This window comes from Oscarella lobularis, chromosome 11, assembly GCF_947507565.1.
Source record: "Oscarella lobularis chromosome 11, ooOscLobu1.1, whole genome shotgun sequence".
NCBI classification, from domain to species: Eukaryota; Metazoa; Porifera; class Homoscleromorpha; order Homosclerophorida; family Oscarellidae; genus Oscarella; species Oscarella lobularis.
In genome coordinates this window covers 839,735-861,524 of record NC_089185.1, presented here as the reverse complement: position 1 = coordinate 861,524, position 21,790 = coordinate 839,735, and the positions used below count along the sequence as shown (strand labels likewise).

At 45.6% G+C, this 21,790-nt stretch overlaps 9 protein-coding genes across 10 annotated transcripts in view; 5 read left to right on the top strand and 4 right to left on the bottom strand.

The window, feature by feature from the left end:
- The window catches only part of LOC136193232 (actin-binding protein WASF1-like), a gene marked incomplete in the record, with an annotated part of 2,709 nt that extends 1,890 nt beyond the window's left edge, over positions 1-819 (top strand). The window contains 1 exon segment of the mRNA XM_065982080.1: positions 1-819. Within this exon segment, the coding sequence (XP_065838152.1) occupies positions 1-633 (633 nt within the window).
- Positions 771-1,968, bottom strand: LOC136193024 (phosphatidylinositol-glycan biosynthesis class X protein-like). Its single transcript, XM_065981812.1, has 6 exons — positions 1,796-1,968; positions 1,611-1,745; positions 1,458-1,557; positions 1,286-1,407; positions 1,025-1,229; positions 771-975 (listed from the first exon to the last, which is right to left on the bottom strand). Exons 1-6 carry the CDS (start codon positions 1,966-1,968, stop codon positions 832-834), a joined length of 879 nt encoding a protein of 292 aa, XP_065837884.1. The 3' UTR covers positions 771-831.
- On the top strand, positions 943-4,251 carry LOC136193237 (methyltransferase-like protein 25B). The gene is made up of 12 exons (XM_065982086.1): positions 943-999; positions 1,049-1,969; positions 2,032-2,147; positions 2,203-2,365; positions 2,418-2,462; positions 2,518-2,535; positions 2,588-2,788; positions 2,845-3,148; positions 3,196-3,263; positions 3,315-3,435; positions 3,500-3,631; positions 3,686-4,251. Exons 2-12 carry the CDS (start codon positions 1,814-1,816, stop codon positions 3,781-3,783), a joined length of 1,422 nt encoding a protein of 473 aa, XP_065838158.1. The 5' UTR covers positions 943-999; positions 1,049-1,813; the 3' UTR covers positions 3,784-4,251.
- Positions 4,201-6,916, bottom strand: LOC136193244 (alpha-taxilin-like). Its single transcript, XM_065982094.1, has 13 exons — positions 6,160-6,916; positions 5,970-6,107; positions 5,856-5,915; positions 5,696-5,806; positions 5,579-5,644; positions 5,332-5,408; positions 5,220-5,271; positions 5,048-5,167; positions 4,922-4,996; positions 4,774-4,866; positions 4,630-4,725; positions 4,462-4,581; positions 4,201-4,413 (listed from the first exon to the last, which is right to left on the bottom strand). The coding sequence occupies exons 1-13, from the start codon at positions 6,292-6,294 to the stop codon at positions 4,270-4,272; spliced, it is 1,287 nt and encodes a 428-aa protein (XP_065838166.1). The 5' UTR covers positions 6,295-6,916; the 3' UTR covers positions 4,201-4,269.
- Positions 6,275-7,837, top strand: LOC136193248 (synapse-associated protein 1-like). Its single transcript, XM_065982099.1, has 10 exons — positions 6,275-6,413; positions 6,468-6,535; positions 6,585-6,651; positions 6,702-6,775; positions 6,824-6,963; positions 7,020-7,105; positions 7,151-7,263; positions 7,314-7,389; positions 7,441-7,550; positions 7,598-7,837. The coding sequence occupies exons 1-10, from the start codon at positions 6,299-6,301 to the stop codon at positions 7,727-7,729; spliced, it is 981 nt and encodes a 326-aa protein (XP_065838171.1). The 5' UTR covers positions 6,275-6,298; the 3' UTR covers positions 7,730-7,837.
- Positions 7,838-8,017: 180 nt separating this feature from the next.
- Positions 8,018-10,929, bottom strand: LOC136193234 (T-complex protein 1 subunit theta-like). The gene is made up of 19 exons (XM_065982081.1): positions 10,835-10,929; positions 10,680-10,770; positions 10,542-10,621; positions 10,438-10,494; positions 10,319-10,393; positions 10,139-10,208; positions 9,873-9,955; positions 9,770-9,815; positions 9,651-9,715; positions 9,458-9,595; positions 9,228-9,406; positions 9,101-9,167; positions 8,959-9,046; positions 8,790-8,905; positions 8,673-8,744; positions 8,530-8,622; positions 8,408-8,479; positions 8,242-8,361; positions 8,018-8,182 (listed from the first exon to the last, which is right to left on the bottom strand). Exons 1-19 carry the CDS (start codon positions 10,889-10,891, stop codon positions 8,117-8,119), a joined length of 1,635 nt encoding a protein of 544 aa, XP_065838153.1. The 5' UTR covers positions 10,892-10,929; the 3' UTR covers positions 8,018-8,116.
- A 27-nt stretch (positions 10,930-10,956) lies between these two features.
- LOC136193240 (headcase protein homolog) lies at positions 10,957-12,544 on the top strand. Its single transcript, XM_065982089.1, has one exon. It carries the CDS (start codon positions 11,040-11,042, stop codon positions 12,414-12,416), a length of 1,377 nt encoding a protein of 458 aa, XP_065838161.1. The 5' UTR covers positions 10,957-11,039; the 3' UTR covers positions 12,417-12,544.
- LOC136193258 (uncharacterized protein C2orf73 homolog) lies at positions 11,027-13,563 on the bottom strand. 2 transcript variants are annotated; one of them, XR_010671297.1, is made up of 7 exons: positions 13,455-13,563; positions 13,246-13,405; positions 13,064-13,191; positions 12,904-13,007; positions 12,702-12,802; positions 12,436-12,639; positions 11,027-12,379 (listed from the first exon to the last, which is right to left on the bottom strand). XR_010671297.1 is itself a non-coding variant. In XM_065982112.1 (6 exons), the coding sequence occupies exons 1-6, from the start codon at positions 13,508-13,510 to the stop codon at positions 12,553-12,555; spliced, it is 636 nt and encodes a 211-aa protein (XP_065838184.1). In that variant the 5' UTR covers positions 13,511-13,563; the 3' UTR covers positions 11,027-12,552. The 2 variants fall into 2 exon arrangements, 1 of the variants encoding a protein (XP_065838184.1); XM_065982112.1 differs by having other exon boundaries at positions 11,027-12,639.
- LOC136193254 (uncharacterized) lies at positions 13,555-14,530 on the top strand. The gene has a single exon (XM_065982104.1). It carries the CDS (start codon positions 13,563-13,565, stop codon positions 14,421-14,423), a length of 861 nt encoding a protein of 286 aa, XP_065838176.1. The 5' UTR covers positions 13,555-13,562; the 3' UTR covers positions 14,424-14,530.
- Positions 14,531-21,790: the final 7,260 nt, after the last annotated feature.

The following is a 21,790-nucleotide window of genomic DNA, read 5'->3' as shown; positions in this document are numbered from 1 at the left end:
CAATTGGCGGCGGCACAACGCAAAGTAAGTGAACAGCCAGCTGCGCCGGTGGAGTACGCCGTCGTCACTAAAAAGAAGAAACAACGGAAGGCTTCAAGTCAAGGCAGCGAGGACTTTCCCCCGCCGCCACCGCCCGTCGCTCAGATGATATCAGTTAACGTCGACGCATACGCCGTGCCGCAGAAGAAGTCTTCGGTTTCGCATAGAGAATCGTGCGAGATCGACGAAACGGCTCCCGTGTCGCCGCCGCCGCTCGTCGCCGTTGTCCAGCAGAAGCAGGAGTACACGCGTCAGCGCACTCAGACGGTGAGCGTCACGAGTTTTAGTGGCGGGTCGTTGGCGCATCGAGCGAGCGGTAGCCGAGCGAGCGGTAGCCGATCCGCGGGAGTCGGGGTGAATCGGATCGATTTGATGGCGGCTATACGTCACGGTAAGGAACTGCGTAAGGTCGAGCATAAGGGGCAGTCTTCCGCTGGCAGTAAGAAGAAGACGTTCGGACCGTCTGGGTTTAGTGCGCTCGACGTGGCGTCGATATTGGCTCGTAGGGTGGCGGTCGAGGTGGATGATGACGATCCGTCGGGGACGTCCGATTTAACTGGGGGTGCGAATGTTAGTGAGGACGAGTGGGATTAAAAACGAGGGAGAGCGAGAGGACGGAGAGACGTAATTTAGTTATTCATTTCGAGGAGATTGATTGATTCACTTTGTCATAGTAGTTAACAATAGACGCTTTAGGCCGAGAGCCAAAGGTGCGTGCATGAACGAAATCGTCATTTTCTGTCATAATTAGATTTATACAATGATGGCACTTGCACTCTACTTTTTTCTTTATCAACTCAGTGCGTGCTTGTTTACTGCCCAACCTAGTACAAGCCATGCTCCAAGCACTACTGCAGCGGTCACCACGATTACGCTAGTCCGTATGTTCAGGTTTCCTGTTGGCATGAGGAACAGCAGATTCGATTTGCTTTTGATCTGCGTTCAACAAAATTTGGAGAGGTACCCACTTCTAAATTTAACGAACCTGATATGGTATTAAATGCCACAGGCAATTTGAATTCGTTGCTGATGCGGCGGAGCATCGAAAAGTCAAGCTGACATTGTGGCACGGCAAGTTCATTGGACACGAAGAGAAAAGAAGAGGAGGTGATAGGCTAATTTGAGCTGGAGTGCCCCCATTCGTTGCACGGTGATATCTCAGATGAATAGGAAATCGAACTACGAGACTCCTTTTTCAGATGAACGAGAATTTGAGAAAGCAAGTCAGATAGGCAAATGAACTGACCCAAAAGACGAGTTGGCAAAGGCGAAGAGCAAATTGCTTGGAGACGTTTCTGCCATCGCTTCTACGTCACTTTCGTTTGCCGGCAACAATGCATAATCTCCAAACGACTTCGACTTTCGAAGCTAATGAACTGAAACTAAGAAGTGAGGATGGTCACTACTGAAATAGTCACCTCATCGGAATCCACGTACATTCCACCAGGAAGATATTCCACTAGAAGTAGAGAGCAGTCATTTTCGAAAGATTCGAATTTGACAGAGTTGACGACATTTCTAAACGTGAACATTGATAGACTCTTGGTTTCAAGTTCAAGAGGTCTCTTTGCCTGTGAAATCCACTGTTTTCAGCCCATCTGGTTATTTTGACGCGGTCGTCAAAACATTCTAGTGACTTCTCTTTCTCAAAGAGCTCAACAATTTGCTGGACGGAGCTGTGGTCGACGTTCCTGTGAGGTTTCCAACTAGAAACGAACACGGCTATTCCGATATGTGCGTGAGCGTCTAAGTTTACCCTGCAGACGGCTGTAAAATGCGTAGGAACAACGCAATCAAGATCGTCGTAGAACTCATTCGGGACTTTGTGAGATCAATGGGATCTTCGTCGCTCGAGCCGTATGCATCTTTACTGACGCAGGTCGTGCGCTTTCTGGACGAGTACGATTGGCTAGTAAACAGTTTGAGCATTGTAAGTCGTCTAGCGCCTGAGAGCGCCGTGCACAACACCCTATTCTCGTCGTTCTCTCCCAGCACTTCTTTACCGACGACCTATGGAGCAAACTACCGACCAGCTGGCAAGCGGCTTTGCAGAATGTGTCCACGGAGCAGCTAGCAGAAATGCTCAGTCCTCGTGGACACCCAAAACGGTGCGTTGGCTAGGCTGTCAAAAGGAGACCCCCCGCCATACGATTCTTCCTACAGCAGGTCAACTCCGTGGCCCTTGTCATTGGAAGCGTTCGTTGCGACGTGCCACGCACTGGCTCTGCCTCGGCAACCAGCAGCTAAAGAAGCGGCGTCATTATCTCACTCGTTTTCGCGTTTTGTGAAAGGAAAGAAGAGACACGAACTCGAACGTCTCGTACCAGTAGGAGGTCTCAGGTTGCAGATTTAGCATTCTATTGCACGCCTGTTTTCAGGTGATCGATCGTGTTTGCTCCCTCAATGACATCTCCTGCGTAGTGGTAAGTAGGAAAAAAAGATTTTTGTCCTCATAAGAATAGACTGTCTCTTTTTTAGGATGTTGGGTGCGGGCAGGTGGGAGTGTGGCATGTTGTCTTCGACTTCTAACGCGAAGTCTGTCAAAAAGGGACATCTGGCTCGCCTGCTCGCTTACGGCTATGGGATGAGCGTAGATGCTGTTGAAGCGGAAGAATCTCATTTGGGTGGAGCGGAAAAGGGCGAGAGAATGCTGATGACGGACTGGGAGAAGCAGGAACAGAGAGCCGAGTCCTTGACGTCGTCGAAGCAGAGCTTTCGAAAGGGTTCTCTGGCTCACACTAGGCTCAGGGTAGGCAATTGCGTGAATTTAGTAGTCTAATATTTAATTTTTGAGATTTAATTAAGGTTAGTCCCGATTTGAAATCGGATGATTTTCTTGAGCGTTTGTCGTGGAAAGAAAAACGTCACGCCATCGTTGGGCTTCACACCTGCGGAAACCTTGGCCCAACGATTTTTCGTCTGTTTGCCCAGTGCAGCTCCTCGCGTGCTCTCGTCTCAATGGGCTGTTGTTATATGAAGTCCTTTGATTGCGAGTCAACATTGGGCTATCCTCTTAGTCAATATGTCAAAGATCTGTCGCATCAACTTTCCTTCAGAGCTGCAGAATTGGCGTGTCACACGATGGATGCATACCGATTACGACTACAAGGTACGCGCATTATCATTTCCAAGGGTACTCATTTTTTAGGAAACTAGGCTGCAATGAAGGCAAATTGAACGTTCATGCATATAGAGCGGCCGTTGAGTTATTAGTTTGCAAAAAGGTTTGATCTTATATTTTTGCGCACATTAGCGACGATTCAACGGCTTTTTAGTTTCCATCTGTCGACCGATCTTCTGTGCGAAAAGTTCGCAATTACGCGAATATGTCAGTCGTTGAGTACGCCAAAGCGGCAATCAGCAAAATGGGATTGCCGCTGGACCTGACGCTGAACGGTACTATAGCATTGCTTCCTTGACAGTCTATATATTTGTGACTGCAATGCTCGCGTTGTTGTAGATGTGGAATTGCTGGAGTCGACGTGTCCTCGTCATCACCTTGCCACTGCTTTCTTTTGCATTCGTCTTCTCCTTGGCCCTGTCATTGAGACGTGTCTCCTTCTGGATCGAGTTCTGTACCTGCGTGAACATGGTAAATTAAAGCCTACATCTTCTCTTAGATTGGTGTTTTTTGATTAATTAACAGGAGTTCTTCACTCATACATTTGGCCGTTGTTTGATCCGCGTCTTTCTCCCAGAAACATGGCTATAATTGCGTGGAAGAAGCAGTTCAAAGTGTCTTGAAGTGATTTGATAAATTACATTGGTCACATGCTATGTAAATACCTTCACGTGCTATTTATTATTACAAGGGTCCCGTATATCCGTGTTGGGTAATCGGTTTTTCCTTCGTTTTCCTTGATTTGTCGATTGCCCAACACGGATATACGGGAATTAGGCAAAAGCAATACCGTCATGGCACGTGAGTTGAAGGATATTTGCGCGCCTTTCAGGGAGGTCAAGCAAAGGAAGAGAAGGAAGGAGACAAGTAAGAGAGAATTTCTTTTATTTTATTAGTTTATTTGAGACACTTTTGAATGAAATTTTGAACATACAGCAGGAGCTTCTTCTTCTTAATTCGCACCGGACAAAAAAAGGCAGTAATTTCATACTTCCGGAGATGCGCCTTCTCTTCTTACACTATTAGTATGCGCATACGCGTCTGTACTCTTCTCTTGTTTTCACTTACCAGCGGCAAGAATACACAAATATAAGCTCTAACCTAGTTGTCTACCTCTTGTAGTCATCTTCGCCGCTATCGCCTGCTTTTCCGCTGGCAGCAATAGCGGCTGACTCTGGCAAGCTGGGAGACAGCTCAAGCAGCGAGTCAAAGCTACCGCCGCTGTTGTGCTCCTTCGCAGATGATAGCTGCACCTAAGAGAAAAATAGTTACACGAGCACGCAAATTCTCACTGAACATACCTCTTGTTCTCTTATCTGACTCCGGAGGTCATTCCGCTCCTTCTGCAAAGCACGGCACAGCTTCTCCAACTTTTCTATTCTTCCTTTGAGGTCAATTACAACCTTTTCGTGTCCAGCTCTCTGAGAGAAACAATGGTTAACGAAGCAATGTCTTGGACTTGTGCTCACCTCCTCTGTCATTTTCATTACGCTCTGATTGCTCGCCTCCCATCGCGATCTCCACATTTTTGCCTCCTTCTCCTGCTTTTTCACCGTCTTCGACATCTGCAAAACCAATACCGTTGCACAAATAAACTCAAAGCAATAGTGTACCTTCTCCATTTGAGACTTGAAAGACGAAAAAGCTTCATTGCTCTTGCTGACTGTCTTTTGAAATTCGTCAAATTTTTCCGTATAAACAGCAAGCTAAAAATAATCAAAGGTGAAGAAATCTTGAGAGAACTGCTGTATTTCGTTTTACCTGACTCTTGAGGTCCACTTCCTGCGCTAACAACTCCTCGCACCTTTTTTGATATGCAGCGGATTGCTCCACAAGCTGAACTCAGATACAGTCAACTCTTATGCATATTTCCACAGCATAACGTACCAGCGTCTTTTCAGCTGTGTGTCGTTGACGCACTTCCGCTAAGAGAAGGCTCTGCTGAGCGAGCTTCGCATCGCTCAACTGCAATTCCAGCTGCTTCTGTTTCATCAATTTTTCAAAATGCTATAAAAAGAGTTGAGGGGAAATATTTTTGAGCAGGAAGCACGCTTTTTACGTCTTCTCTCAATTCGTACTGCTCGACGAGCCCTTTGAATTTCGTTGCGAGTCTGGTGAAAAATAGAAAACGAGCTCGTGGCACCGACTTCCCTTTTTCTCCACTCTCCTACTCGGAATTTTCCAGCTTCAGCTGTTCGTTTCGCGCGTGGTATTCATCCATTTTGGTGGACACGTCGTCAATGGTAGCCTAAATAATATAAAGAGATCGAAGACTATTACGCAGAAGTAGGCAATTACGCAAAACTAGTCAATTTAAACAGTTTTAGTTTCTCACGCTCTAAAATAGGTTGAATTAAATATTTGCATTAGAAAACAGTAGAGACGTCGCGTCAAAATTGTAAATAGACATCATCTTACTTGAAATTTAGTGGCAACCTGATGTCGCTTTAGTTCGTCTTCCTTCAACCTCATCAAGCTCTCGTCCTAAGACAACATTAGGAAAAGACAACAATGTATTTATAAGCTTTTTCATACCTTCACCGCTTTACTGTGCTTCTGCAATTCGCGACAGAGATTCTCTAAACGACCTTTGGCCAAATTGGACCGACTCAATTCATTGCGCATCGTATCGCGCTCTCTCGTGGCCTAAAGAAACGACGTTGTCGAATTCATCATCCGACGGGCCTCCACTCGCCTCTTGACGCCGTTTCTTCTCTTCATTCAATTGCTGCTGTATCAATCGCGCTTGTTTTAGCTGAAAAAAAGTCGTTCGGACTCGTGTTTGGGAAAGGGGACGTCCTTGACCGACCGCTTTCTCGCACTTTCGCTTCCATCCTGTTCCTTTGGACTCGGCTGTCGGCTCGGCGGCCTTTTCGTCTTGATCGGACGTTCCGCCGCTTGCTTGGCCGTTTTCCAAGAGAGCCCCTTCGCTCGTTGTCGTCTCGATCTGCAGTAGAAATCGTTTGCTATGTGCTTCGGTGACGAGAGAAGCGACGCACGTCGGCTTTTGCTGCCATGTGCTTCTCGAGCCTCTCGCGGTGTGAAAAAGAGGGAGTCTGGGGATCCCCGGGCATGCGCGTGTTTTGGGCGTACACGTCAGCGCTAGCGCGCTGAACGGCCCCATATATAGGCATCGCTATGTGGAGCTGGTGGGGATCGAAAGAGAGCGCCAATGCCGAGCGGGAAAACGAAACGACAGAGGCGAAAGAGGAAGATCGAAACGCGAAGGACGCTGTATCGAAAGGATTGGGAAGTAAGAAACTAAGTCTTGCTTCTTTTTGATAGGAACGTCATCCGCACTTTCCAGATATTTGGTCGGCTGTGACGTCGACTGTTGAGAAGGTGACAACGGCCGTCTCTGATACTATCGATTCGGTAACAGTAGAAATATGCAGGGAGGTCTTTTATCCTTTTTCTCTCGCAGTCTTTGCTGGGCGATTTGAACAGGGAACAGAAGAAGTTTGTCAGACAGAGGCGTTCTAGGAGAGCTGGTATCTTCGTCATTCGCTTCGTTATTTAAATCTCATCTCTTTTCGACCAGATGCGTCTGTACCTCCTTGGGTTGGATACAATGAAGAGGAAGCGATGAAATCTCAAATACTCGCCCTCTCTTCGGTCTCGGAGCCCAACACGCGTTTTCGTTCTCTTACTTTGGATTGTTAGGACAAGCGAAATTTTCTTCGGAATCCACCACAGGGAGCTCTTTTTCATTTTGATTTCAACAGTTCCTTTCCAATTGCGTCGGCAACTTTAGCCGAGGATCCGAATCTGAGAAAAATGCGCTTTGAACTCGTTCCAAAAAAGTACGACGAAAGATTTACCTTATAGTGTGCAGCAGTTCCATGTTTATATTTGTCAGAGTGACAGAGGAGACCTTCTGGAGAAACTACTTCTACAGGGTGTCACTGATCAAACAGTCCACCCAATTGACATCATTGACAGACGGTAGGTAAAAGTGGGTCGCAACCTGTGCACTCATTCTCCCATCAGAAACCGAAAAACAACGGCTTGAAGAAGCAAACGAGGAGAAACTACAGAGAGAAGAGCTGAAGGGAGCAGCAACTCAGAAACCATCTACCGACGTACATGAGCAACAGAGCCAGGTTTTGCCTGCCGCTGATTCAAGCACTACTAAAAGTGCCTCTTGTCTCAGATCGATGTTGACGAAGAAGTGGCTGGAAGTCCAGCGGATGAATTTATCAGCGATGGTCTCACGCATCAAGAAGGAGGCAAGGCGGATATTATTTCTTTTAGCTCTCATAACCACGTCGATGTGCTAGAGTTGTCTCAAGCGGAGCTGGGCCAGTTGGGCGTTGAAAGGACGCCTGATGCCGAACCTGTCGCCTTGGAGGAAGCCGACTGGGAAAAAGACTTGCAGCAAGAGCTGGCGGTCTGTGAGTTGTCGTTGTTGTCCTCCTCTCACTATCTTGTGTGCAGAAATTCGGCGTTAAAGATGACGAGGAAGACGCGGGTGATGATGATGATGATGGTCAAAGAGACGACGGTGCTTGGGAAGCAGAAATTGAACAGATGTTGGAGTTGGATGCAACGGAGCAAGACGATAAATAATACATATAAAAAAAAGAAAAAGAAAATGACTACAAACCCGCCTTCTACCTGAAAATATCTGTGCTGGTGTGTATCAAATGTATAATAATATAATGAGGCATGTCCCAAGGTTCCTATAGCACCTGGTCAAATTGATTTTTTCAGGTACCTCTAACTGCCTTGGGGAGTTTAATGTAGCAAGCGTTAAGAAGAACACCTTATATCAAGAAAGCGTTCTGCTGGAAGCTTGCATTCTACCCCACCAGTACCCCCCACCCTTTCCCAAATCCCCCATAAAATGCACCCTGATACTGATTAATCTGGCAAGACTGAGACCAAGGAGAAAATCAGAGACGAGAGTCATGCGCATGCTGTCTGTCTAATGCAGTCAGACTACGAAACGAACCTTTAATCATCGTCCCAATGCTTGTTTTCCTGGGGTTTTGGTCCACCAGCCCTTTTTGCCATGATGATCTAAGCACAAGAAAATACAGAAACTGTGGCCTACTCCCTCCTCCCCCTTCCCTTCGTACCTGGTCCACTCTGAGAACAGTCAGAACGGCATTGACGGTGAGTTTCAAAGCCCACTGCTTGACCAGAAACGGATCAAGAATGTTTGCCGCTAAGACGTCTTTGATAGCAGGCCCTTCGCCCTTGACACCAGCGTCTAAATATTCCCCCGCCGTCTTTATAACATACCTCGTTATCAAATCCCATGTTCGCTTGACCCTCTTGATGAGCCGCTTGCAGTTTAGAAATCAGCTCATTAGCCTAAAAGACCCATTACCTTGGAAGTGATTCTAAACCTCTGACCGACCAACCTTGACTCCAGCATTCTCAGCCAAAACCCTAGGAACAGCCTCAAGAGCTTCAGCAAACTTCTTGATAGAATATTGAGCCAAGCCAGGGCAAGACTAAACAAAGGCTCATCTTCCAAGATCGAGACCAACTCCTCATCCCTAACCTCGCCGTATGACGTGATTTGTTTTGCAAGCTCAACTTCCACAGCTCCTGCCCCTGGTAAAAATCTGTTGTCCTGCACAAAAAATTGTCTCGTTGTTGGTTTGAGAGAGAAACTCACCCTTGTCAAACACTTCACTGTGTTCACGCCATCGTCAATGGCTCTCTCAATATCGTCCATGACGTTCTCAGTCGAGCCTCGAATAACGATAGTTGAGATTTCTCCTTCATCGAGGTCTTTGAAGCAGGCATAAGTCGTTTGTTTGAGCAATACTCATAGGTTATATCACCTTGTCTAAATACAGTCACGTTGTTGTTGCCTATTTCCGTCACGTACACTTCACTGCAGTGGCCTCGTTCCTCGGGCTTCGGCGCAATCTGATATGCCCCCAAGCAATAAACACATACCAAATAAATGCTGTCAGTCTTTACCATTTTAGCCAATGCCGTTGCCTTGGTGGCTTTGCATAATCTTCGCAAGTCAAACTTTGACTGCAATCTATGAGTCAGATTCACCAGGTAAAATGAGAACAGTGGCTTTTTCTTCTAACGCACATACCTCACAACGAAAAGACCGTATTTGTTGCAATAATGTCTGGCCAAGTCGCCCACTGTGCTTCCAGTCACTACTACGTTGCAGCCAGCGTCCACAATTGCCTTGATCTGCTTCTCTACAACGTCCTCTTCGCCTTTACTGAGGTCCAGCAGCTCTTTTGCCGTCTTGATCAACACAGTCCCCTAGAGAAAGGACATGAACGCAAAACATATATGGTACTGTGGACGATGCACTTTTGTCTCGGTTTGCATGGCGTCCAGAGCGCAGGAGTAGACGACGATCTTGGCGTCGGTCACCTTTGTGACGTCTCCTTCGACTTCTCTTTTAAAGACCATTCCTCTTATGACGGATGACTGTAGAACGCCAGAGCCCTAATCAAAAGCGTAAAGGCGCGGCAAGCAAGTCCTTGAAAGATAAGAGACCCACCAGTATTTTTTGGACTCTAATGTTGTCCACGTTAAATCGAGACGAATCTGACGGCATGACGGAGACTACAAATTCAATGCTTTCCAAATTGTACCTAACCAATGCATTACTGGACAAACCGCAGGCTTTGGCTATGATTCCAGCCAAGAAGTCCTCATTGCCGTACTGCCCCCATGAAAAGAGGTCAGTTTTTCACGTGAAGGAGCGTTTTTCTGCTTTTACCTGCTTGCTTGCCACTGCTGTCTTGACAGCTGCTGTGACAGCTGCCTCATCTTTCATATTTTCAGTGGTTGAACAGGTCAGTCCTAAAACAAATGTGTTTTCTATGGAATTCTTTCACTCGGTTGAACAACACAATACAGCCAAGTGCGTATTAGTCTAAATTCTCTTAGAGAGTTTTTGTAGCAAGTATCAGAAGGAAATTGAGCATAGGACATCAAGTTCCGCGGAAACTTGCATCAATTCCATTCGATGTACAGAAGACTTACCAGGCAAAATTTCCAAGGCTTTCTCCGATGCCATTTCATATCCACTAATAACTTCAGCAACAGAAAGACCCTAATAAGAGCAAAGATCAAATCCAACTGGAAACGAGATGAAAATTCTCCACTACGCCCGTACGGTAACAGCCTTCTTCAAATTTAGATATAGGTATTATATGTACTTACCATCCTGAGCAAATCTTCGGCCATGGAAAGCAGAGCACCAGCAAACACAAGCACAAAATTCGTCCCGTCGCCAACCTAAACACCCGTAAACAAGAGGAATCTTGACACGTTTCTATTACCTCTTGTTCTTGCATTTCAGACGCCATGACGATCAGCTTCGCAGCCGGATGTTCAACCTGCAACGAGCTCGAAAACTTCTCTCGAATATCAAAAGACTGCCTACCTCCAGTTCGTGAACGACAGTTGCCGCGTCGTTCGTCACGAAAAGCTTGCCTAGATGATTGATGATCATTTTGTTCATGCCTGCGACGAAAATGCGCGATGCTCGCAAGACGCGCGCCAGTTTGCTGCGTTTGCTTACCATTGGGACCGTAGGAGGTGCGAGTGACTCGCGTTAGTTCCTTGCACGCGTCGATGTTACGATACACCGCCTCTTCCATGCCATGAAAGCGCTAGAATGTAGACCGGATGTCTTCGAACAATGTTCTAATGCTCTCTGCATCGATCGAAACGCACCCGAGCGCCGTCTTTCATCATGCCAGCGAGCAATCCTCTCGGCACGTGGAGCGCCATTTTGTACGGGGTAAGCCAAGTAACTGTACGCTAACAAATTTACGTCATTGCCTTACGACGATTGGTCGTGGGAGCGTAAAGAGCCCCGCCTTCCTCCTGTTGTTTTGGAGGAGGGGTAAAGTCTTTCAATTCCCTTCGCAACGCGAGGATGCCGTACGGTCGCGGCAAAAAGCGCACGTCGTCGAGCGGCGCCGACGAAGATGACGACGAAGAAACGTGCTGCAAGCCGAACGGCTGCCTCTTCGGCGACCGAATCGACGCGAGCGAAATGTATGACGCAGTTCGCGTCGTCTGCAACAACGAACAATGCACCGAAGGCTCGTTCATGCACGCCGCCTGCTTCGACACCTTCGAGCAGACGATCGTCAACTTCCTAAAGGGAATCGGTCGCGCGCGAAGTTGGTCGGACAAGCAACGACGTCAGAACGTCTGGACGAAGAAGGGCTACGATTTGGCGTACAAATCGTGCGGCTGCAATTGCGGCAAGGGCTATTTGAAGAAAGACGTCGATTATCAGGCGCCGATTCGTCGCGACGAAGACGAAGAAGCGACGGGAGGCGACGAACGGGGCGGAGACGAACGGGGCGGAGAAAGCGATCACGACGTCGAATCGCTGCCGCCGTCTCGATCGTCGCGTCGTCGACGAAAGAAAGGCAACGATAAGCCGACTCTCGGTCGTTTTTCGTCGAGTCCGCCGATGAAATCGCCGTCGACGGCTCGACGAACTCAGCCGACGCTCGCGTCGTCGCCCGCGTCGAAAAACGACGACGAAGACGTGTGGATGGTGGCGACGGGCGGTCGTCGTCGCGTCGGCGTCGGCGGCGGCGGGAGCGGTGGCGGTTCGTCGAAGGTGGGATCGTTTCAGCGTCGAAAGAGTCTCAAGTCCGTTCAGTCAGTCATGCCGGTGCGTAAATTCAATACGATGCAGGTGCGCGTCGAAGATGACGTCGCGACTCCCGTCGCCGGGGCGACGAGCGCGTGCGGCGGCGGCGACGATTTGAAGCCGCTCGTCCACGAAACGTTGGCGTCGCATCACGCGACGACGATCGACTGTTACGCGTGCGCTCGTCGTATGACCGTGTTCGATCGATATCCGCTGCTCGACGGAACGTTTTTCCTGTCGCCGCGTTGCGATTTCGCCATGGCGACGGCAACGCCCCCGTCGCGACCGCCGCGTCGGCAAACGTACGAACTCAATAACGGCAACGCATCTTTATTGCACGCCGTCTGCGTCGGTTGTCTTGTCGGACGAAGCGAAATTGTTTGTCGATCGTGCTTGAAGCATTGGGACGGGTCGTGTCATCAGGTGGGCGGCGTCTACAGCTACGACATATTCGCCGCGTCGCCCTGCTGCAAAACGCGCCTGGCGTGTAACAACTGTCAAAATCTTGTCGTCGAGACGCCGTCGACGTTGCCCTTCTTTTCTGACTTCTCGCATCGGGTCCAGTGCCCTCATTGCCGTAAGAACGATTATCATTTCATCAAGCCCTTCGAGGAGATCTTCACCGTTCAAGTAGGCAATTGAAAGATACTTTATCAGATACTATAAATAGTGTAGAGAGTGTAGCTGGACTTTCTCTGCTTAGCGGGTTTTCTCTTTTTCTTTGCATCGTACGTCCTGCGTATAAAAATATGTAGTTTATACTCGGTCTAGTCACCTGTCAGCGTTTGTTTTTCTCTCTTTCATCCTTTTCAGAGGCATTTTGTACTAGGGGCGGTAGAGACTTCCATACAAAACTACCATGCAACTACACGGAAAAAGATCAGATAGTACTGTACATCAAACGGAGTGCGAATTATTTTACCGCACCCTTCCTCTAACCGGCTGATTCCGCCTCGAGTCGTACTGGTGTTGATAAGAGATGGACTCGTAAAGGACGGGATCTGACGACATTCTTGCCAACGCCGGTACTACGTGGCAGACTCTCACACAAAGTGCGTGTTTATAGTCTCGTACCGAGGCGTTTTCCTTGGCGCCCAAGAAAAAGGCCTCGGTACAAGTACAAAATTACCTATTCCTCGTGCTGTTTGTCTGTTCCTGTTGCGTCTGGTCGATGTCAGCGGTTCTGTGGCATGCAACCGATAATCCCAACGTGAAGTAGAATCAAGACTATAGCTGCATCGATTTGATTATTAGAAGAGCAGAGCCCTTTTTTATTTCTCCCCCACTACCTAGGCTCCCGTCTCTTCTCCTCTTCTCCCGTCGGCTCAGGCCACCACGACGACTCCTTCGTACGCTCGGTGCGCACGCAACAGACGGGTGCATTGATAAGTCTCGGGTTGTCGCGATTGAAAACGAGCTAGGGAAGAGAATTTGCTTCACACCTGTTGCGAAGTCTTTCCCCTCGCGTTACGCGCTTTCCGTGAGGCCGATTTCTGCTCTCTCCGTTTCCAATCGCTGCGCCGACGTCTCGATTCTCGCTCGTCGACGAGGAGGAGGAGAAATTTTGTTGGTGCGTCGTCGCGAGAGGCGTCGATTCGCCGCGAACGCCGTCGAAAACGCGAGAAGAGTCCCTTTTTAGCAACGTTAGGGAACCAATAGTAAGATAGTACTATCGGTTACGTTGCGACGCCCGAAACGTTCTTCTTCTTCGCCAGAGGAGGAAGATAGAAGGACATCTCACGTCGCTATTGTTGCATCTGAATCGCCTACCGCACGCTATCCTACCGTATGTCGTTCGCGAAGAAATTCTCGCTTTTCCGTCATACTGCAAATCGAATAATGAATCAGCAGTGGTCCTCTGTTCACAACGCTGCTCGAACGGGCTTTACTTCCGACTCGGTCGCAAAATATCAACGAGGCCGGCCTGATTATCCCTTAGACGCCGTCAATGATCTCCTAAAAAACGTCGAACTGCCGCAAAACGGCGGCAAAATTCTAGAATTAGCGGCCGGAACAGGAAAATTCACTCGCTGTCTAGCGAAAGCCTTGGCCGGAAGTGACGTCAAAATCGTCTCATCAGAGCCTTCGGACGCCTTCCGAGAGAAACTTTCCGATGTTCCTAGCGTTGAGGTGATTGCCTGCGCGGCCGAGAGCATTCCCCTTTCGGATTCTTCACTGGATCTTGTCATTGCGGCGCAGTCCTTTCATTGGTTTGCCAATGTGAGTGCACTCAAGGAAATTCATCGCGTTCTCAAGCCAGCGAAGTACTTTGCGATGATTTGGAACAGAATCGATACTTCAGTTGCATGGGTGAATCATTTGGAATATTCGATTATCAGCCGATATTATTCTGGTAGCGACGTGCCTCGATATGTCGACGGAAAGTGGTCAAGAGTCTTTGAGCAGTTTTGCGGTTTTGATTCACTTCAGAAATCGGTGCGTTCTCGTGGCATCGTACAAGAAGGATCAAAGGAACTTATAATCAATCGAGTGCTTTCCATTAGTGTCATTGCCAGTCGGCCTGAAGAGGAACAGCGCAAAGTGGCAGCAGAGGTGGAAGATCTGCTGACAACTCATCAAGACACGAGGGGTTTATCAACATACAGTCTCCCCTACGCCACAGACTTGTGCTGGACAAAGAAACTCTAGTGACAACTAGATGCCAACAGATAGCTTTAGCTTGACTCCTACTGTATCTGAGTACTGTACTTCTATACTCAAAAGATGCTAAAGGGCTAAGCGCACAGTGTGCGACGCACGATCTGGGGATGGGCCCGTCGTGCAAAACATTCGCACCCATAGCACATTTCTCTCGATCGTCGATGATACGTGATCGTACGACGCGAGAGATGCGCCCGTCGTGCCAGCCATTCGCACCCATAGCACATTTCTCTCGATCGTCGATGATACGTGATCGTACGACGCGAGAGATGCGCCCGTCGTGCCAGCCATTCGCACCCATAGCACATTTCTCTCGATCGAAGAAGATACGTGATCGTACGACGCGAGAGATGGCGCCCGTCGAGCAAGACACTCGCACCCATAACACAATTCTCTCCATCGAAGATACGTGATCGTACGACGCGAGAGATGCGCCCGTCGTGCCAGCCATTCGCACCCATAGCACATTTCTCTCGATCGTCGATGATACGTGATCGTACGACGCGAGAGATGCGCCCGTCGTGCCAGCCATTCGCACCCATAATACATTTCTCTCGATCGTCGAAGATACGTGATCGTACGACGCGAGAGATGCGCCCGTCGTGCCAGCCATTCGCACCCATAATACATTTATCTCGATCGTCGAAGATACGTGATCGTACGACGCAAGAGATGGCGCTCGTCGTGCAAAACATTCGCACCCATAACACATTTCTCTCCATCGTCGAAGATACTTGATCGTACGACGCGAGAGTTGGGCCCGGCGTGCGAGACATTCGCACCCATAACACATTTCTCTCCATCGTCGAAGATACGTGATCGTACGACGCGAGAGATCCGCCCGTCGTCCAAGACATTTGCACCCATAACACATTTCTCTCGATCGTCGTGATACGTGATCATACGACACGAGAGATGGCGCCCGTCGTGCGAGACATTCGTGCGCACCCATAACACATTTCTCTCGATCGTCGAAGATACGTGATCGTACGACGCGAGAGATGGGCCCGTCGTGCGAGACATTCGCTCCCATAACTCATTTCTCTCGATCGTCGAGGATACGTGATCGTACGACGCGAGAGACGGCGCCCGTCGTGCGAGATATTCGCACCCATAACACATTTCTCTCTGAAGATACGTGATCGTACGACGCGAGAGATGCGCCCGTCGTGCGAGACATTCGCACCCATAACACATTTGTCTCGATCGACAGACTCTCTTGCTGCGCGCGAGAATCGTAGCGATTGCACGCGGACAGCCAGAGACGCCTGCACTCTTTCCACTGTCTATCGGTACGGATTCGGAGCAGCGTCAGTATTACCACTGATCAAGACTGCTCGCGATCGGTACTGATACTCGGGTCAAATCGGATATCATTAATTGGTATTTCCATTTCCAGAGAGTAGTACCCCCTTACTATATGCCAAAAAAACGGGGTTTTGTCCTTAATGACTTCGACGCTACGGCGTGTAGGTCACTCGCTCGATAATACAATTGCCATCTTCAAAATCGCGTTTTCTGCATAGCAACAGTACATGGAAAAACTTTCGCCGCCCACCGAAAACGATTAATTTAATTACACCGCCGTTTTCGTCGAATAAACGAACCTCGATATAGTCCCTTTTCAAAAAATTTTGGGAACGCCTACTATTGAGGAGCAAGTGTCTCCATACCCGGTCGTTGCTAGGCTCGCCTACGCAATCTCCTCCCTTTTGGTTCTCGTGACGTCACTGACAACTAACAACTTAAACGCGATCACGTGTTATTGAGCGATATCGATAATGACGTCACTAATGCCAACGCCCCAGAGCCGTCTCTATATACGGCTCTGCAACGCCCTAATTAGTTCCGCAGTCAAAAACTCAACATTTTCTGTGCTCCGAATGCACTGAACTTGTCAGTCAATGCAATAGACTTCGATCTGTTCAGAAAATTTCGTTCCGGTAGCGGAGTTCCTCCACCAACAGAGAGCCCATGCACAGGATCCCTTACGCTAAGGTGACGAACGCCCCCCGGTTCGCTAGCTAGAATAACAAGTTTTAGTTTGGAAAATGTCTCGGTTTGTCTTGCATGAAATTGCAGGTGTAACAGTAAAATATAAAGCAGAGTGCAACGTGAAGGAAAAAAGAGAAGGGTACTTGATGGTGATGATGATGAATATTATCATCGATGATCAAGTATTCTTCTCTTCCTCAATCATACACAATAATTACAAGGGATTGGCCAACTGTTCTCTCCTATAATAAATTACAGAAAAATTACAAGGGACTGGCCAACTGCTCTCTAGTGTAATAAATTAACGTGAAATTAAGAGGGACTGACCAACTGTTCTTTCCTGTAATAAATTACAGTGAAATTACAAGGAACTGGCCAATTCTTCTTTCCTGTAATAAATTACAGGGAAATTACAAGGGACTGGCCAACCGTTCTCTCCTGTAATAAATTACAGGAAAATTACAAGGGAATGACAAATGTTCTCTCCTGTAATAAATTACAGAAAAATTACAAGGGACTAGCAAACAGTTCTCTCCTGTAATAAATTACAGAAAAACTACAAAGAGACTGGCCAACTGTTCTCTAGTGTAATAAATTACAGTGAAATTACAAGGGACTGGCCAACTGTTCTCTCCTGTAATAAATTACAGTGAAATTACAAGAAACTGGCCAACTGTTCTCTCCTGTAATAAATTAAAGAAAAATTACAACGGACTGGCCAACTGCTCTCTAGTGTAATAAATTACAGTGAAATTACAAGGGACTGGCCAACTGTTCTTTCCTGTAATAAATTACAGTGAAATTACAAGGGACTGGCCAATTGTTCTTTCCTGTAATAAATCACAGGAAAATTACAAGGGACTGGCCAACTGCCCTCTCCTGTAATAAATTACAGAAAAATTACAAAGGGACTGGCCAACTGTTCTCTAGTGTAATAAATTACAGTGAAATTACAAGGGACTGGCCAACTGTACTTTCCTGTAATAAATTACAGTGAAATTACAAGGGACTGGCCAACTGTTCTCTCCTGTAATAAATTACAGTGAAATTTCAAGGGACTGGCCAATTGTTCTTTCCTGTAATAAATTACAGTGAAATTACAAGGGACTGGCCAATTGTTCTTTCCCGTAATAAATTACAGTGAAATTACAAGGGACTGGCCAATTGTTCTTTCCTGTAATAAATTACAAGAAAATTACAAGGGACTGGCCAACTGTTCTCTAGTGTAATAAATTACAGTGAAATTACAAGGGACTGGCCAACTGTTCTCTCCTGTAATAAATTACAGGAAAATTTAAAGGGACTGGCCAATTGTTCTTTCCTGTAATAAATTACAGTGAAATTACAAGGGACTGGCCAACTGTTCTCTCCTGTAATAAATTACAGTGAAATTACAAGGGACTGGCCAACTGTTCTCTCCTGTACTAAATTACAGTGAAATTACAAGGGACTGGCCAACTGTTCTCTCCTGTAATAAATTACAGTGAAATTACAAGAGACTGGCCAACTGCTCTCTAGTGTAATAAATTACAGTGAAATTACAAGGGACTGGCAAACTGTTCTTTCCTGTAATAAATTACAGTGAAATTTCAAGGGACTGGCCAATTGTTCTTTCCTGTAATAAATTACAGTGAAATTACAAGGGACTGGCCAATTGTTCTTTCCTGTAAAAAATTACAGGAAAATTACAAGGGACTGGCCAACTGTTCTCTAGTGTAATAAATTACAGTGAAATTACAAGGGACTGGCCAACTGTTCTTTCTTGTAATAAATTAGAGGAAAATTACAAGGGACTGGCCAACTGTTCTCTCCTGTAATAAATTACAGACAAATTACAAGGAACTGGCCAACTGTTCTCTACTGTAATAAATTACAGAAAAATTACAAGGGACTGGCCAACTGCTCTCTAGTGTAATAAATTACAGTGAAATTACAAGGGACTGGCCAACTGTTCTTTCCTGTAATAAATTACAGTGAAATTACAAGGGACTGGCCAATTGTTCTTTCCTGTAATAAATTACAGGAAAATTACAAGGGACTGGCCAACTGTTCTCTCCTGTAATAAATTACAGAAAAATTACAAGGGACTGGCCAACTGTTCTTTCCTGTAATAAATTACAGTGAAATTACAAGGGACTGGCCAACTGTTCTTTCCTGTAATAAATTACAGTGAAATTACAAGGGACTGGCCAACTGTTCTTTCCTGTAATAAACTACAGTGAAATTACTAGGGACTGGCCAACTGTTCTCTCCTGTAATAAATTACAGTGAAATTACAAGGGACTGGCCAACTGTTCTCTCCTGTAATAAATTACAGTGAAATTACAAGGAACTGGCCAACTGCTCTCTAGTGTAATAAATTACAGTGAAATTACAAGGGACTGGCCAACTGTTCTTTCGTGTAATAAATTACAGTGAAATTACAAGGGACTGGCAAATTGTTCTTTCCTGTAATAAATTACAGGAAAATTACAAGGGACTGGCCAACTGCTCTCTAGTGTAATAAATTACAGTGAAATTACAAGGGACTGGCCAACTGTTCTTTCCTGTAATAAATTACAGTGAAATTACAAGGGACTGGCCAATTGTTCTTTCCTGTAATAAATCACAGGAAAATTACAAGGGACTGGCCAACTGCCCTCTCCTGTAATAAATTACAGAAAAATTACAAAGGGACTGGCCAACTGTTCTCTAGTGTAATAAATTACAGTGAAATTACAAGGGACTGGCCAACTGTACTTTCCTGTAATAAATTACAGTAAAATTACAAGGGACTGGCCAACTGTTCTCTCCTGTAATAAATTACAGTGAAATTACAAGGGACTGGCCAAGTGCTCTCTAGTGTAATAAATTACAGTGAAATTACAAGGGACTGGCAAACTGTTTTTCCTGTAATAAATTACAGTGAAATTTCAAGGGACTGGCCAATTGTTCTTTCCTGTAATAAATTACAGTGAAATTACAAGGGACTGGCCAATTGTTCTTTCCCGTAATAAATTACAGTGAAATTACAAGGGACTGGCCAATTGTTCTTTCCTGTAATAAATTACAAGAAAATTACAAGGGACTGGCCAACTGTTCTCTAGTGTAATAAATTACAGTGAAATTACAAGGGACTGGCCAACTGTTCTCTCCTGTAATAAATTACAGGAAAATTTAAAGGGACTGGCCAATTGTTCTTTCCTGTAATAAATTACAGTGAAATTACAAGGGACTGGCCAACTGTTCTCTCCTGTAATAAATTACAGTGAAATTACAAGGGACTGGCCAACTGTTCTCTCCTGTACTAAATTACAGTGAAATTACAAGGGACTGGCCAACTGTTCTCTCCTGTAATAAATTACAGTGAAATTACAAGGGACTGGCCAACTGCTCTCTAGTGTAATAAATTACAGTGAAATTACAAGGGACTGGCAAACTGTTCTTTCCTGTAATAAATTACAGTGAAATTTCAAGGGACTGGCCAATTGTTCTTTCCTGTAATAAATTACAGTGAAATTACAAGGGACTGGCCAATTGTTCTTTCCTGTAAAAAATTACAGGAAAATTACAAGGGACTGGCCAACTGTTCTCTAGTGTAATAAATTACAGTGAAATTACAAGGGACTGGCCAACTGTTCTCTCCTGTAATAAATTACAGGAAAATTACAAGGGACTGGCCAATTGTTCTTTCCTGTAATAAATTACAGGAAAATTACAAGGGACTGGCCAACTGCTCTCTAGTGTAATAAATTAAGGTGAAATTACAAGGGACTGGCCAATTGTTCTTTCTTGTAATAAATTAGAGGAAAATTACAAGGGACTGGCCAACTGTTCTCTCCTGTAATAAATTACAGACAAATTACAAGGAACTGGCCAACTGTTCTTTCCTGTAATAAATTAGAGGAAAATTACAAGGGACTGGCCAACTGTTCTCTCCTGTAATAAATTACAGAAAAATTACAAGGGAATGACCAAATGTTCTCTCCTCTAATAAATTAAAGAAAAATTACAAGGGACTGGCCAATTGTTCTTTCCTGTAATAAATTACAGGAAAATTACAAGGGACTGGCCAACTGTTCTCTCCTGTAATAAATTACAGAAAAATTACAAGAGACTGGCCAACTGCTCTCTAGTGTAATAAATTACAGGAAAATTACAAGGAACTGGCCAATTGTTCTTTCCTGTAATAAATTACAGGAAAATTACAAGGGACTGGCCAACTGTTCTCTCCTTTCATAAATTAAAGAAAAATTACAAGGGAATGACCAAATGTTCTCTCCTGTAATAAATGAAAGAAAAATTACAAGGGACTGGCCAACTGTTCTCTCCTGTAATAAATTACAGTGAAATTACAAGAAACTGGCCAACTGTTCTCTCCTGTAATAAATTACAGAAAAATTACAAAGGGACTGGCCAACTGTTCTCTAGTGTAATAAATTACAGTGAAATTACAAGGGACTGGCCAACTGTACTTTCCTGTAATAAATTACAGTGAAATTACAAGGGACCGGCCAACTGTTCTCTCCTGTAATAAATTACAGTGAAATTACAAGGGACTGGCCAACTGTTCTCTCCTGTAATAAATTACAGTGAAATTACAAGGGACTGGCCAACTGCTCTCTAGTGTAATAAATTACAGTGAAATTACAAGGGACTGGCAAACTGTTCTTTCCTGTAATAAATTACAGTGAAATTACAAGGGACTGGCCAACTGCTCTCTAGTGTAATAAATTACAGTGAAATTACAAGGGACTGGCAAACTGTTTTTCCTGTAATAAATTACAGTGAAATTTCAAGGGACTGGCCAATTGTTCTTTCCTGTAATAAATTACAGTGAAATTACAAGGGACTGGCCAATTGTTCTTTCCTGTAATAAATTACAGGAAAATTACAAGGGACTGGCCAACTGTTCTCTCCTGTAATAAATTACAGAAAAATTACAAGGGACTGGCCAACTTTTCTTTCCTGTAATAAATTACAGTGAAATTACAAGGGACTGGCCAACTGTTCTTTCCTGTAATAAATTACAGTGAAATTACAAGGGACTGGCCAACTGTTCTTTCCTGTAATAAACTACAGTGAAATTGCTAGGGACTGGCCAACTGTTCTCTCCTGTAATAAATTACAGTGAAATTACAAGGGACTGGCCAACTGTTCTCTCCTGTAATAAATTACAGTGAAATTACAAGGAACTGGCCAACTGCTCTCTAGTGTAATAAATTACAGTGAAATTACAAGGGACTGGCCAACTGTTCTTTCGTGTAATAAATTACAGTGAAATTACAAGGGACTGGCAAATTGTTCTTTCCTGTAATAAATTACAGGAAAACTACAAGGGACTGGCCAACTGTTCTCTCCTGTAATAAATTACAGTGAAA